Source organism: Simochromis diagramma, unplaced genomic scaffold, assembly GCF_900408965.1.
Source record: "Simochromis diagramma unplaced genomic scaffold, fSimDia1.1 OVJJ01000585.1, whole genome shotgun sequence".
NCBI lineage: Eukaryota > Metazoa > Chordata > Actinopteri > Cichliformes > Cichlidae > Simochromis > Simochromis diagramma.
Window position 1 is genome coordinate 1,909,320 of NW_024387398.1, and position 15,558 is coordinate 1,924,877.

General features: G+C 42.9%; 2 protein-coding genes and 1 long non-coding RNA gene across 3 annotated transcripts in view; 1 reads left to right on the forward strand and 2 right to left on the reverse strand.

The window, feature by feature from the left end:
* Positions 1-1,148, reverse strand: part of LOC120720491 (piggyBac transposable element-derived protein 4-like) — a 5,567-nt gene extending 4,419 nt beyond the window's left edge. The window contains exon 1 of the mRNA XM_040010215.1: positions 950-1,148. Coding sequence (XP_039866149.1) covers positions 950-1,014 — 65 coding nt within the window. The 5' untranslated portion in view covers positions 1,015-1,148. The remainder of the gene's footprint in view (positions 1-949) is intronic.
* Positions 1,149-6,910: 5,762 nt separating this feature from the next.
* LOC120720488 (piggyBac transposable element-derived protein 4-like) lies at positions 6,911-8,856 on the reverse strand. The gene is made up of 2 exons (XM_040010212.1): positions 7,488-8,856; positions 6,911-7,389 (listed from the first exon to the last, which is right to left on the reverse strand). Exons 1-2 carry the CDS (start codon positions 8,745-8,747, stop codon positions 6,973-6,975), a joined length of 1,677 nt encoding a protein of 558 aa, XP_039866146.1. The 5' UTR covers positions 8,748-8,856; the 3' UTR covers positions 6,911-6,972.
* LOC120720544 lies at positions 8,780-10,576 on the forward strand. Its single transcript, XR_005692979.1, has 2 exons — positions 8,780-8,893; positions 9,894-10,576. It is a non-coding gene; the product is annotated as an uncharacterized LOC120720544 (long non-coding RNA).
* Positions 10,577-15,558: the final 4,982 nt, after the last annotated feature.

Below are 15,558 nucleotides of genomic sequence, written 5' to 3' on the forward strand. Positions count from 1 at the left end.
CCGTCGGGGGATGTAAGACACAAGTGTGTGGGTGTTCGTAAAAGCGAAGATGGAGGAGAAGATCTCTCTCTTTTTTGCCTGGAGCAAATGAGGTGGAAGCTCAGGCTTGTTTTGGCGAATTGTGCCAACCAGGGCCATTTTCCTCTTGAGTAGCTCATCTGCCAGTGCACAGGAAGTGAAAAAATTATCAGGGTGACGACGTGTCCCTGGAGCCCCTCTGTCATGTCCAGGACCACCCTCATCCCCTGGTTGACTTCAACACGATCTGGAGCTGCTTTGCCCGTGTACACCTGCAGTCTCCAGGCGTAGGATGTTTTGACATCACAGGCTGCCCAAATCTTGATACCATATTTGGCCGGCTTCTTTGGCATGTACTGCCTGAAGCTACACCTGCCTTTGAACGCGACGAGTTGTTCATCCACACAGAGATCTCTGTCTGGGCTGAACAGCATCTCCAGGCGGTGCGTCCACATATTCCAGACTTTGCGGAAGGGAGCCATCTTGTCAAGACGGCGTGGGGGGCGGGATAGCTTATCATCGAACCGCAGTGCTCTGTTGATGTCTGAAACCTCTTCTCGGACATCGTAGCCCGGAAAATGCTCCGTCCCCATTTTTCACTCCAGAGGCTCTTCGTTGATTCGTGTTTTGACCTGTAAACACCGGACAAAACGAGCAGCCCCACATAAGCCCGAAACTCCTCTGCGTCTATATCTCGCCAGCCGGGAATTTTGCGATTCCCATGCAGGTTTGTCATGGACACAATATGCTTCACGATCTCATCCGTTAGAAACAGCGCGAAGCTGGATATGGGGTCAACGATTCGGAGAGTGGCATAGCGTGTAGGTCCCGGGGTCAGACCAGTGGCTGCTGGGATGTAGCGGAACGTCTCAGCGTTTGTGGGAGACCAAGATATTTTTCCATTTTTTGACGTCCATTCTGCTTCATCAATTTTCTCTCCGTTTTCATCTCCAGCCGCTGCTGCTTCATCAATTTTCTCTTCGCTTTCATCTTCATCCGAGTCGGAACTGGACCCCAGCTGCTCTGTTTCTGCCTCCGATACCTCCTCCTCTTCCTCCTCGTCCCCAGATTCCACGGGGGATAACGCGGAGCTATCCTCGTACTCAGAGTTCATGATGACTGGATATCACGGATATTTAAATAGATTTGCTTATGCGGCCAGGAGATCGTTTCTCTTGCCTTCCCTTTTGCCAGCACGTGCAGGACTAAACCGATTCAAAACTCTATCCGGTTAGTCGTGACGCATGGACCCTGCTTCCGGTCAGTCCAGCTAACGTAAAGCTACAAACATCTCTACTGTTTAGGCTACGTCCACACTTAGACTGGTATTTTTGAAAACAGAGATTTTCTGTATTCGTTTTTAAAAAAAAAAAAAAAAATCCCGTCCACACGTGCAGTTTTGAGAAAAATATCTCAGTCCACGCGTAACCCCCCCTCCAAAAAAACAAAAACAAAGGCAAACGCTGTAATGAGCACGCCAAAGCAACAGGTGGCGATATAATCCTAACCTTGCAGAAATGTTGGCCAATTAGAAGTCTTGAAGCCAGGGCGGGAAAGCATAAACAAAGACGGTGGAACTTTTTTTACTTCCAACTTTATTTCTTAAGAACAATAACAACAAATATAAAAAGTTTGGCTTCTTACTTGAGAACTAAAAAGCATTCGAGTCTTTCCTACTAGAGTCAGTATAGCCAAATAGCACATTTTGGTAAAAAAGCACAAAATCTGATAAGACATCGCATAGAAGAAGAACTGAGTCGTACATGTGACAGACAGTGAGGTGGAATTATTCCTCAATATCACACTGGAATATGAAACAGCAAAGAAAAACAAAAGAAAAGTGGACTGGGGACTTGTCAGGGGAAATAAGGTTAGCCCTACCATACATGTCTAAACGAATGCCCTACTGTATTTCAGTAGCCCAATTATAGATGCCTTTAGCACCTTTAGGTTTGACCTAGTAATGATACAGCTCGGGCTTCATTTCTTTAAACTACTGTGTAGCTTAACCTACACGAAGTCATCTTATGACAGATTTATATTCATCTGAATCTGCAGTGTAACTGTGTTTGTGTTGAATCCCTACCTCAAGAATGTTGTAGAGTTAAAAGTATAGGAAAAGAGAACACTTAACCTAAAATATTTAAGTGTAGCACTTAAAGTAAATATTAATCTTGGTATTCCACCACTGATTTATTTTTAACATTATTGTGGTAATTAGTTTTTCATTGTTTTATTCTACCTTTTGCAAGGCAAAACTCAAGGGCCACAGACAGACAGACTTGAAAGAAGACTTTCAACTGAAACACATTGCGTAATGTTGCAGAGGTGGACATACAGATGAAGAAAAGAATTCTGGATATGATGGTGAATCTGAGAGGCGAGCTTCTGAACATCACAGTAAATTATAAGTCACTCTTGAGAGACAAGTTCAGTTGCAGATGGATTTTTACTGCTAAGACAAGTCATGCATCCACCACCACAACCTTTTAACCTGCCACCACACCATGGTGGGCACATCTATGCTGTGCACCACCACCACACGCTGTACCTGGCTCATTTCCACCCAACAGTACCATAACTGAGCTGCCAAGCAGCACACCCTACCCACCCCTACCTTTGCAGGGAGCAGGGCATTTTTCTTCACACAAGCACTTTTGGAGGATGATATTTGAAATAATCTGCATCGTTACCTATGCTGGGCAATAAATAACTTATGTTGGGAGCTTTTGGGGCTGCATCTGTATGCTCAACTGTGGCATGTTAAATGTTTTCTATTAGCTATTATGCAGCTCAAATCCTTTGTTCAAAACAGCACTTTGACTTTGACTTAAGTGTAAGAGGTCTTCCTTGTAATTTACAGCCCCCCCCCCCCCCCCCCCCTCCAAATAATCAGACCCAACCAATATAACCCCTTCAATAAAATTATCTTATCTTACATAAATAGGCTGTTGATTTTTCTTTACTCATTTCAGTTATTACCAGCAAAATAGTTGCATGTTTAATCATCTGGGAATTTACCCAGATTTATTTATTTAGACAGAGATCTTAACCCCCCCCAATGTTCAGCACAAAGTTACACCGATGCATGTTCAGGATCACAGTGCATAGATTGTAAAGTGTCACATATCCTGACTTACAATTTCTGTAGATATGACACAGTCCTTCAATAGAACAGAAACCCTTTTTTATCGATGGGGAATTTAGTAAGGACTCTCCTGACCCTCTTCCTTTCTGATGTCATGCAATCAGCTCTGTAGTAAGTCTGTGTGTCTGGGTGGTTGTCCTTTTCCTGCTGAATTACTTCAGTGACTGTAATCTATCATGTCCCTGTTAGCCTCACAGTAGTTGTGGAGGACAAATCTGGCATAAATGATAAGGGGAAGGTCATTCAGATTAATGTCCACAATACTCCAAACCATGTTTTCAGTCTGCCAAAAGCACATCCAATGACCAGGGAGAGACTGGTCGTGATTGACGGCGAAAATATCGAAAATATGTGTATCATTGTTACACATCCAGTTCCTCAGGGTGTCTTGGCTGGACTGCAAGGTTCAAAGACAACACAAACGGTTTATGCTATATGGTGATTGACAGCTAGTGGCAGGTCTTATCAGTGGGCCTCTGATCAGGTCCACTGCAGCAGCTATGTAAAAAATGCCTTCAGTAGTACTTGGGACATGTTTTACTTCGACCTCACTGGATACCAACCCTGATGTGCAGGTCATTAGGATCATTTAGATGGTCACTTTGAAACAGCACTATTTAATCCTTGTTACAAGTTCTCATCTGTAGGCAAGTGATTACAGACTGTATATAAACGATGGACGTAGTCATCGTGACATCAGCCATGGGCACTTAATCGATATTAAATGAAAACCAACATTCAGAAGATCTAATTGAAGTACTCTTGCCCATCTTTTCTTTCTAAATTCTGTCTCCTTTAAATCATGTAGTGTTTTCCAGTTGAAGTCGGAATTTTCAACTCGTCCACGAACTGGCCAAAAGTCCTGTGATGTCATTTGTTGTGAACACCACAACAATGGAGGACGTTGAGCAATGATATACCTATTGCTTAGTCTATGGCTATTTGTCACACGTGGGGGCCACGCAGCCCGTTCTCACTCCCGAGGTGTAACATATCGACCTTTTTGTCACGTCCCGCGGCGTTCCTGAGGAACGCGAAAGGAGACCTTCTGCGTTCTTATGGTACGCGGCGGGTTATGGCTGGAATCCAGTGCAATGACGCTCCCGCGGGTAATAGACGTTCCAGCCCTGTATTCCAGCCCTAAACCTAACCTTATCCCTAGCCCTGACCATAACCTTATTCCTGACCTTAACCAGGACTTTAATGATGTTAAATAGCGTGTTTCTAAGCGATTTGAAGAAAAAGAGCGAACATGTGTAGATTCAGTCCAGACGGTTCTCATATTTCCTGTTTTTTCCGAGGTCGTCATTTAGGCACGTGGTGGGTAGCCGAAAACGTAATATGGTGACGATTTGTCACCTAGCGTAAAATGTTACGCTTTGGGAGTGCGAACGTGTTGGGCCACGTTGTTATTTATAAAGCCTCGTTGCCAGGTATAAAAAATATATGTTACTATAAGGTAGACTTGTAGTCAAGACCACCTAAACCAGGACCAAGACAATACCAAGACAGACCGAGTCAAGACCAAGACAAAGTCGAGACGAGACCAAGATTTTATGCATTGATTAAAGTAAAAAAAAAGGCATTTAATACTATTTTAACCCAAATTGACACCATTAATCAACTGCATAAACCACTTTGAGGGAGGAATGGTTTGCACACTTGATCAATACTCACCCATTGGCTGTGAGCCAGAGAGGGATCTTCCTGAGAAATTGATCAAGTGATTGTATGACTTGCTACAGTTATATAGCAGCAACCTGAAGATCAAGCTGAAAGCATACGCTGCTTTACTGTCCATTTAGACTGTAATGGGTTATTTTGTCATACATCACAAAATAACCATGATGTATACTGTCTTCACTAATACCTGAAACCAGAAAATCAAATAATAAACTCTAAATAAATGATAAAATTTGAAAAGTTTCTGACATCAGTGGTCATGGAAACCAAAGGCAAGACAACTGGCCTTTTTTTGGAACCACAGCAGTTGCACCACATTGGTCATTACAAATACTTCCAGTTTATACAGGGCATGAGTTTTTCTTTTTTTTTCTTTTTCCTTTTGTTCTTTTGCCATCAGAATTATTGTCTAAAGGCCAAGAAAGATGCCCAATGGATTTACTTTACCAAATTGATCATCCCGGCCTTACCGTATTGGTCCATTCGATTGACCTTTGTCTTTATTGTTTATTTTATTTTCACTTGCTACACACGGGACAAACATGACAAATCAACAACTGAAAATGACTAATTAATATTAAAATCTGTAACATAATGTTTGGAGTTTAGTCTGTTACTGTTGCTATTTTTACCATTTCTTCTTGGAGCAACTGTAACCCACATTATTTCCTTAGGGATTAATAAAGTATTCTGATTCTGATTGTTTCAGGATGACCTGCCATTATCCAATCACACATCTGCTTACCTCCATCTGTTGCTCGTTTCTCCTCCTCTTCTTTTCTCTTTTTTCTAAACTGAGCACCTGATGGCTTTGAACTTTTCTTGTCCATCTTGGTTTTAATTTTGCACTCCAGTATGAACAATCATCCCCCAAATCGAGGATCACCACAACATGATCTAACAGACCTACACCTTAGTTCACAGATTCACTTTGTTTATTCCTGGGATTTCATACAACCCAGGATTCAAATCATGAATACATAATGGGCTTGGATTTACAACATTATGAATGAAATGTGCTCTACTTGGAAGCAGCAGGTCTTCCTCCCCTTTCGACGGGTTGTGTATGAGACTTTAAATCATCAAATAAATATAAATTTTAAATTGTTATTGATCCCTTTACCCCGAGTCCTAAAGTGTATATTTATTTTCTTACTCTTCTTATATATACTGTTGGTTTACTTGCACTGCTGTAACTGGAGCCTCGTCGTCTCGTCTCTCTATATCCTGGACTGCATGGAGCGGAGATGACAATAAAGTTTACTTTGACTTCAGCAGCGAGCATGCGCACCGAAGGCTCTCGCGCTCACTTTTCGCTTATAGAATTTCGAAAAAGACATCGGTGCAAATTATAAGTCTGTATCATGATGTCTGGTGTTTTCGTGTTTGTTGTTTGGATTTATTTTTCTTTTATTTTGCGAGTTGGTTATTAGACGCTGCCCCAGCCGGTCAGAGAATCCCCCGCCGCCCCGCCCTCTCCTCCCTGAGCCGCAAGCAGCAGGCGCACCTCGCAAACGGAGGGCGCCCTTACTCCCAGCAAATGGGCGATAGAAAACCGATCGGTGCCTATGCCATCCCCGCTATGCGCTGGCATGACGTCGGGGCAGCATGAGTGCGAGCATTTTTTTTTGCCGGTGCCGGTGATGCCGCCCCTCACTACGATGCCGCCCCGGGCAACCGCCCGTATCAAAAACAGCTTCTGGTGGCCGGTATTGACAACTAACTCTTATGGCTGTCTTGCTTCTCCGTAGCGTGTTTGGCATTTTTTAACCTTTATTTTTAAAAAATAAAATATTTTCCATAAAATACATTTCAAGAAAGATTTCATTGCTATTATAATTAGGCCTTTAGATTGGCACCAAGGTAGATTTTGATTCATCATTATGTTTTTTTGCAGGGGCACAGTAAATGTAATAATCATAACCTATAATGGTATATGATGTGTTTCACTTTTTCCACACTAAATGTTTATTACCTTGCTAACGTAAATAAAAATACAAGCTCAGTTTGAACTAGAAAAAAAATTATTTTAGAAAGATAAACATGAACATTTATGTTGTTGGGGATGGGGAGAGAGACAGACAGGGAGAGAGGTAGTATGTGTCTGGGTGTGAGAGTCCTGCTCAGGCGGTGCAGTCGTTACAAATGGACAGACTGTGGTCCTTGCATGTATGCTTCTCACATTTGCAGCAGGTGTTGACAACTCTTCTCCTTTTGTCTTTGCAAAGTTCGCACTGCCTCCTGCCCTTACATTGAATGATGGGAGCGGTCCATGCAGCCGCTGCAGTCATATCTGTGACTACTGCTGCAGCGGCTGATGAGCGAGGAAGGCGCTCTCTCTTTGCTATGTGTGGGTTCACCAGCATTTCTCCCACTTCTTCAATGAAGAGCCTCCGTCTGCATCCTTTCTGCTTCGGCCAGGATGACTCGATTGATGTCCACAGGACGTAGGCATTGTAAAGTGAAACATCAAGGACGTTGTGGAAGAGGGCCATTGGCCAATAATTTGTTCTCCTCCTGCAGGAGTAGGTGCCAACAACCTAACAAAAAAAGAAGCATAAAACACACATATATTTTAGACATGAATATGAGCAAGAATGAATAAATATATGCATAACTGGTTCGTAATGACACCTACCATATCAAGGTTGTCGACACCTCCTTTGCATTTGTTGTAATCTTCGATTATTACAGGCTTTCTCTTCCCTTCTTTGCTCACGTCTGGGCGGCGGTGTTTTGTGCTTAGTAGCAGCACATTCTTGCCCCGTCGGGGGATGTAAGACACAAGTGTGTGGGTGTTCGTAAAAGCGAAGATGGAGGAGAAGATCTCTCTCTTTTTTGCCTGGAGCAAATGAGGTGGAAGCTCAGGCTTGTTTTGGCGAATTGTGCCAACCAGGGCCATTTTCCTCTTGAGTAGCTCATCTGCCAGTGCACAGGAAGTGAAAAAATTATCACAGGTGACAACGTGTCCCTGGAGCCCCTCTGTCATGTCCAGGACCACCCTCATCCCCTGGTTGACTTCAACACGATCTGGAGCTGCTTTGCCCGTGTACACCTGCAGTCTCCAGGCGTAGGATGTTTTGACATCACAGGCTGCCCAAATCTTGATACCATATTTGGCCGGCTTCTTTGGCATGTACTGCCTGAAGCTACACCTGCCTCTGAACGCGACGAGTTGTTCATCCACACAGAGATCTCTGTCTGGGCTGAACAGCATCTCCAGGCGGTGCGTCCACATATTCCAGACTTTGCGGAAGGGAGCCATCTTGTCAAGACGGCGTGGGGGGCGGGATAGCTTATCATCGAACCGCAGTGCTCTGCTGATGTGGTGAAACCTTTTCTCGGACATCGTAGCCCGGAAAATGCTCCGTCCCCATTTTTCACTCCAGAGGCTCTTCGTTGATTCGTGTTTTGACCTGTAAACACCGGACAAAACGAGCAGCCCCACATAAGCCCGAAACTCCTCTGCGTCTATATCTCGCCAGCCGGGAATTTTGCGATTCCCATGCAGGTTTGTCATGGACACAATATGCTTCACGATCTCATCCGTTAGAAACAGCGCGAAGCTGGATATGGGGTCAACGATTCGGAGAGTGGCATAGCGTGTAGGTCCCGGGGTCAGACCAGTGGCTGCTGGGATGTAGCGGAACGTCTCAGCGTTTGTGGGAGACCAAGATATTTTTCCATTTTTTGACGTCCATTCTGCTTCATCAATTTTCTCTCCGTTTTCATCTCCAGCCGCTGCTGCTTCATCAATTTTCTCTTCGCTTTCATCTTCATCCGAGTCGGAACTGGACCCCAGCTGCTCTGTTTCTGCCTCCGATACCTCCTCCTCTTCCTCCTCGTCCCCAGATTCCACGGGGGATAACGCGGAGCTATCCTCGTACTCAGAGTTCATGATGACTGGATATCACGGATATTTAAATAGATTTGCTTATGCGGCCAGGAGATCGTTTCTCTTGCCTTCCCTTTTGCCAGCACATGCAGGACTAAACCGATTCAAAACTCTATCCGGTTAGTCGTGACGCATGGACCCTGCTTCCGGTCAGTCCAGCTAACGTAAAGCTACAAACATCTCTACTGTTTAGGCTACGTCCACACTTAGACTGGTATTTTTGAGAACAGAGATTTTCTGTATTCGTTTTTAAAAAAAAAAAAAAAAAATCCCGTCCACACGTGCAGTTTTGAGAAAAATATCTCAGTCCACGCGTAACCCCCCCCTCCAAAAAAACAAAAACAAAGGCAAACGCTGTAATGAGCACGCCAAAGCAACAGGTGGCGATATAATCCTAACCTTGCAGAAATGTTGGCCAATTAGAAGTCTTGAAGCCAGGGCGGGAAAGCATAAACAAAGACGGTGGAACTTTTTTTACTTCCAACTTTATTTCTTAAGAACAATAACAACAAATATAAAAAGTTTGGCTTCTTACTTGAGAACTAAAAAGCATTCGAGTCTTTCCTACTAGAGTCAGTATAGCCAAATAGCACATTTTGGTAAAAAAGCACAAAATCTGATAAGACATCGCATAGAAGAAGAACTGAGTCGTACATGTGACAGACAGTGAGGTGGAATTATTCCTCAATATCACACTGGAATATGAAACAGCAAAAGAAAAAACAAACAAGAAAAAGTGGACTGGGAGACTTGTCAGGGGAAATAAGGTTAGCCTACCATACATGTATAAACGAATGCCCTACTGTATTTCAGTAGCCCAATTATAGATGCCTTTAGCACCTTTAGGTTTGACCTAGTAATGATACAGCTCGGCTTCATTTCTTTAACTACTGTGTAGCTTAACCTACACGAAGTCATCATTATGACAGATTTATATTCATCTGAATCTGCAGTGTAACTGTGTTGGTGTTGAATCCCTACCTCAAGAATGTTGTAGAGTTAAAAGTATAGGAAAAGAGAACACTTAACCTAAAATATTTAAGTGTAGCACTTAAGTAAATATTAATCTTGGTATTCCACCACTGATTTATTTTTAACATTTATTGTGGTTAATTAGTTTTTCATTGTTTTATTCTACCTTTTGTCAAGGCAAAACTCAAGGGCCACAGACAGGACAGACTTGAAAGAAGACTTTCAACTGAAACACATTTGCGTAATGTTGCAGAGGTGGACATACAGATGAAGAAAAGAATTCTGGATATGATGGAGACATCTGAGAGGCGAGCTTCTGAACATCACAGTAAATTATAAGTCACTCTTGAGAGACAAGTTCAGTTGCAGATGGATTTTTACTGCTAAGACAAGTCATGCATCCACCACCACAACCTTTCAACCTGCCACCACACCATGGTGGGCACATCTATGCATGTGCACCACCACCACACGCTGTACCTGGCTCATTTCCACCCAACAGTACCATAACTGAGCTGCCAAGCAGCACACCCTACCCACCCCTACCTTTGCAGGGAGCAGGGCAATTTTTCTTCACACAAGCACTTTTGGAGGATGATATTTGAAATAATCTGCATCGTTACCTATGCTGGGCAATAAATAACTTATGTTGGGAGCTTTTGGGGCTGCATCTGTATGCTCAACTGTTGGCATGTTAAATGTTTTCTATTAGCTATTATGCAGCTCAAATCCTTTGTTCAAAACAGCACTTTGACTTTGACTTAAGTGTAAGAGGTCTTCCTTGTAATTTACAGCCCCCCCCCCCCCTCCAAATAATCAGACCCAACCAATATAACCCCTTCAATAAAATTATCTTATCTTACATAAATAGGCTGTTGATTTTCTTTACTCATTTCAGTTATTACCAGCAAAATAGTTGCATGTTTAATCATCTGGGAATTTACCCAGATTTATTTATTTAGACAGAGATCTTAACCCCCCCAATGTTCAGCACAAAGTTACACCGATGCATGTTCAGGATCACAGTGCATAGATTGTAAAGTGTCACATATCCTGACTTACAATTTCTGTAGATATGACACAGTCCTTCAATAGAACAGAAACCCTTTTTTATCGATGGGGAATTTAGTAAGGACTCTCCTGACCCTCTTCCTTTCTGATGTCATGCAATCAGCTCTGTAGTAAGTCTGTGTGTCTGGGTGGTTGTCCTTTTCCTGCTGAATTACTTCAGTGACTGTAATCTATCATGTCCCTGTTAGCCTCACAGTAGTTGTGGAGGACAAATCTGGCATAAATGATAAGGGGAAGGTCATTCAGATTAATGTCCACAATACTCCAAACCATGTTTTCAGTCTGCCAAAAGCACATCCAATGACCAGGGAGAGACTGGTCGTGATTGACGGCGAAAATATCGAAAATATGTGTATCATTGTTACACATCCAGTTCCTCAGGGTGTCTTGGCTGGACTGCAAGGTTCAAAGACAACACAAAACGGTTTATGCTATATGGTGATTGACAGCTAGTGGCAGGTCTTATCAGTGGGCCTCTGATCAGGTCCACTGCAGCAGCTATGTAAAAAATGCCTTCAGTAGTACTTGGGACATGTTTTACTTCGACCTCACTGGATACCAACCCTGATGTGCAGGTCATTAGGATCATTTAGATGGTCACTTTGAAACAGCACTATTTAATCCTTGTTACAAGTTCTCATCTGTAGGCAAGTGATTACAGACTGTATATAAACGATGGACGTAGTCATCGTGACATCAGCCATGGGCACTTAATCGATATTAAATGAAAACCAACATTCAGAAGATCTAATTGAAGTACTCTTGCCCATCTTTTCTTTCTAAATTCTGTCTCCTTTAAATCATGTAGTGTTTTCCAGTTGAAGTCGGAATTTTCAACTCGTCCACGAACTGGCCAAAAGTCCTGTGATGTCATTTGTTGTGAACACCACAACAATGGAGGATGTTGAGCAATGATATACCTATTGCTTAGTCTATGGCTATTTGTCACACGTGGGGCCACGCAGCCCGTTCTCACTCCCGAGGTGTAACATATCGACCTTTTTGTCACGTCCCGCGGCGTTCCTGAGGAACGCGAAAGGAGACCTTCTGCGTTCTTATGGTACGCGGCGGGTTATGGCTGGAATCCAGTGCAATGACGCTCCCGCGGTAATAGACGTTCCAGCCCTGTATTCCAGCCCTAAACCTAACCTTATCCCTAGCCCTGACCATAACCTTATTCCTGACCTTAACCAGGACTTTAATGATGTTAAATAGCGTGTTTCTAAGCGATTTGAAGAAAAAGAGCGAACATGTGTAGATTCAGTCCAGACGGTTCTCATATTTCCTGTTTTTTCCGAGGTCGTCATTTAGGCACGTGGTGGGTAGCCGAAAACGTAATATGGTGACGATTTGTCACCTAGCGTAAAATGTTACGCTTTGGGAGTGCGAACGTGTTGGGCCACGTTGTTATTTATAAAGCCTCGTTGCCAGGTATAAAAAATATATGTTACTATAAGGTAGACTTGTAGTCAAGACCACCTAAACCAGGACCAAGACAATACCAAGACAGACCGAGTCAAGACCAAGACAAAGTCGAGACGAGACCAAGATTTTATGCATTGATTAAAGTAAAAAAAAAGGCATTTAATACTATTTTAACCCAAATTGACACCATTAATCAACTGCATAAACCACTTTGAGGGAGGAATGGTTTGCACACTTGATCAATACTCACCCATTGGCTGTGAGCCAGAGAGGGATCTTCCTGAGAAATTGATCAAGTGATTGTATGACTTGCTACAGTTATATAGCAGCAACCTGAAGATCAAGCTGAAAGCATACGCTGCTTTACTGTCCATTTAGACTGTAATGGGTTATTTTGTCATACATCACAAAATAACCATGATGTATACTGTCTTCACTAATACCTGAAACCAGAAAATCAAATAATAAACTCTAAATAAATGATAAAATTTGAAAAGTTTCTGACATCAGTGGTCATGGAAACCAAAGGCAAGACAACTGGCCTTTTTTTGGAACCACAGCAGTTGCACCACATTGGTCATTACAAATACTTCCAGTTTATACAGGGCATGAGTTTTTCTTTTTTTTTTCTTTTTCCTTTTTGTTCTTTTGCCATCAGAATTATTGTCTAAAGGCCAAGAAAGATGCCCAATGGATTTACTTTACCAAATTGATCATCCCGGCCTTACCGTATTGGTCCATTCGATTGACCTTTGTCTTTATTGTTTATTTTATTTTCACTTGCTACACACGGGACAAACATGACAAATCAACAACTGAAAATGACTAATTAATATTAAAATCTGTAACATAATGTTTGGAGTTTAGTCTGTTACTGTTGCTATTTTTACCATTTCTTCTTGGAGCAACTGTAACCCACATTATTTCCTTAGGGATTAATAAAGTATTCTGATTCTGATTGTTTCAGGATGACCTGCCATTATCCAATCACACATCTGCTTACCTCCATCTGTTGCTCGTTTCTCCTCCTCTTCTTTTCTCTTTTTTCTAAACTGAGCACCTGATGGCTTTGAACTTTTCTTGTCCATCTTGGTTTTAATTTTGCACTCCAGTATGAACAATCATCCCCCAAATCGAGGATCACCACAACATGATCTAACAGACCTACACCTTAGTTCACAGATTCACTTTGTTTATTCCTGGGATTTCATACAACCCAGGATTCAAATCATGAATACATAATGGGCTTGGATTTACAACATTATGAATGAAATGTGCTCTACTTGGAAGCAGCAGGTCTTCCTCCCCTTTCGACGGGTTGTGTATGAGACTTTAAATCATCAAATAAATATAAATTTTAAATTGTTATTGATCCCTTTACCCCGAGTCCTAAAGTGTATATTTATTTTCTTACTCTTCTTATATATACTGTTGGTTTACTTGCACTGCTGTAACTGGAGCCTCGTCGTCTCGTCTCTCTATATCCTGGACTGCATGGAGCGGAGATGACAATAAAGTTTACTTTGACTTCAGCAGCGAGCATGCGCACCGAAGGCTCTCGCGCTCACTTTTCGCTTATAGAATTTCGAAAAAGACATCGGTGCAAATTATAAGTCTGTATCATGATGTCTGGTGTTTTCGTGTTTGTTGTTTGGATTTATTTTTCTTTTATTTTGCGAGTTGGTTATTAGACGCTGCCCCAGCCGGTCAGAGAATCCCCCGCCGCCCCGCCCTCTCCTCCCTGAGCCGCAAGCAGCAGGCGCACCTCGCAAACGGAGGGCGCCCTTACTCCCAGCAAATGGGCGATAGAAAACCGATCGGTGCCTATGCCATCCCCGCTATGCGCTGGCATGACGTCGGGGCAGCATGAGTGCGAGCATTTTTTTTTGCCGGTGCCGGTGATGCCGCCCCTCACCACGATGCCGCCCCGGGCAACCGCCCGTATCAAAAACAGCTTCTGGTGGCCGGTATTGACAACTAACTCTTATGGCTGTCTTGCTTCTGCTGTTTCTGCCTCCGATACCTCCTCTTCCTCCTCGTCCCCAGATTCCACGGGGGATAACGCGGAGCTATCCTCGTACTCAGAGTTCATGATGACTGGATATCACGGATATTTAAATAGATTTGCTTATGCGGCCAGGAGATCGTTTCTCTTGCCTTCCCTTTTGGCAGCACATGCAGGACTAAACCGATTCAAAACTCTATCCGGTTAGTCGTGACGCATGGACCCTGCTTCCGGTGATGGAAGATGGAGACATCTGAGAGGCAAGCTTCTGAACATCACAGTAAATTATAAGTCACTCTTGAGAGACAAGTTCAGTTGCAGATGGATTTTTACTGCTAAGACAAGTCATGCATCCACCACCACAACCTTTCCACCTGCCACCACACCATGGTGGGCACATCTATGCATGTGCACCACCACCACACGCTGTACCTGGCTCATTTCCACCCAACAGTACCATAACTGAGCTGCCAAGCAGCACACCCTACCCACCCCTACCTTTGCAGGGAGCAGGGCAATTTTTCTTCACACAAGCACTTTTGCAGGATGATATTTGAAATAATCTGCATCGTTACCTATGCTGGGCAATAAATAACTTATGTTGGGAGCTTTTGGGGCTGCATCTGTATGCTCAACTGTTGGCATGTTAAATGTTTTCTATTAGCTATTATGCAGCTCAAATCCTTTGTTCAAAACAGCACTTTGACTTTGACTTAAGTGTAAGAGGTCTTCCTTGTAATTTACAGCCCCCCCCCCTCTAAATAATCAGACCCAATCAATATAACCCCTTCAATAAAATTATCTTATCTTACATAAATAAGCTGTTGATTTTCTTTACTCATTTCCGTTATTACCAGCAAAATAGTTGCATGTTTAATCATCTGGGAATTTACCCAGATTTATTTATTTAGACAGAGATCTTCTCCGAGCAACTCAGCCTCCACTCTGCATGCTTTTAATTTGTTGGTCTTCTGCTTCTGCCATTCTGCGTTTCAGATCCACAGCCATGCAGCCCGCCCCCTCTCCTTTCTCCTCCTCACCGTGGTCACTCAGAACCCTGTCCCAGCCTCCATCTTCATCACTACCAGCATTTTGACTCTGGGGTGTGGCTTGTGTAAAATCCTGTCACTGCTGAGATTTCTTCTGCTATGATGGGTCATTGGAGTCTAACTTCCTAACAGTTACATTTATTTCTGTATCTCAATAAATCATGTTCGGTTTTTCCACATGATCTCTACTTATTGAACTGCTTTTGTAGATAAGCTTCAAGCCAGAAAGCAACAATACCTAAACCAAAAATATCAGTGAGAAAGTGTCTGGACTATCTCCAGCTGTGTTTCA

What these genes read in the sequence shown, in the direction of transcription:
- LOC120720488 (XM_040010212.1), bottom strand. Translation starts at nt 8,747, where the DNA reads ATGAACTCTGAGTACGAGGATAGCTCCGCGTTATCCCCCGTGGAATCT. An exon ending in GTGTCGACAACCTTGATATG is followed by an intron (nt 7,390 to 7,487) that starts GTAGGTGTCATT and finishes TTTTTTTGTTAG; the next exon opens with GTTGTTGGCACCTACTCCTG.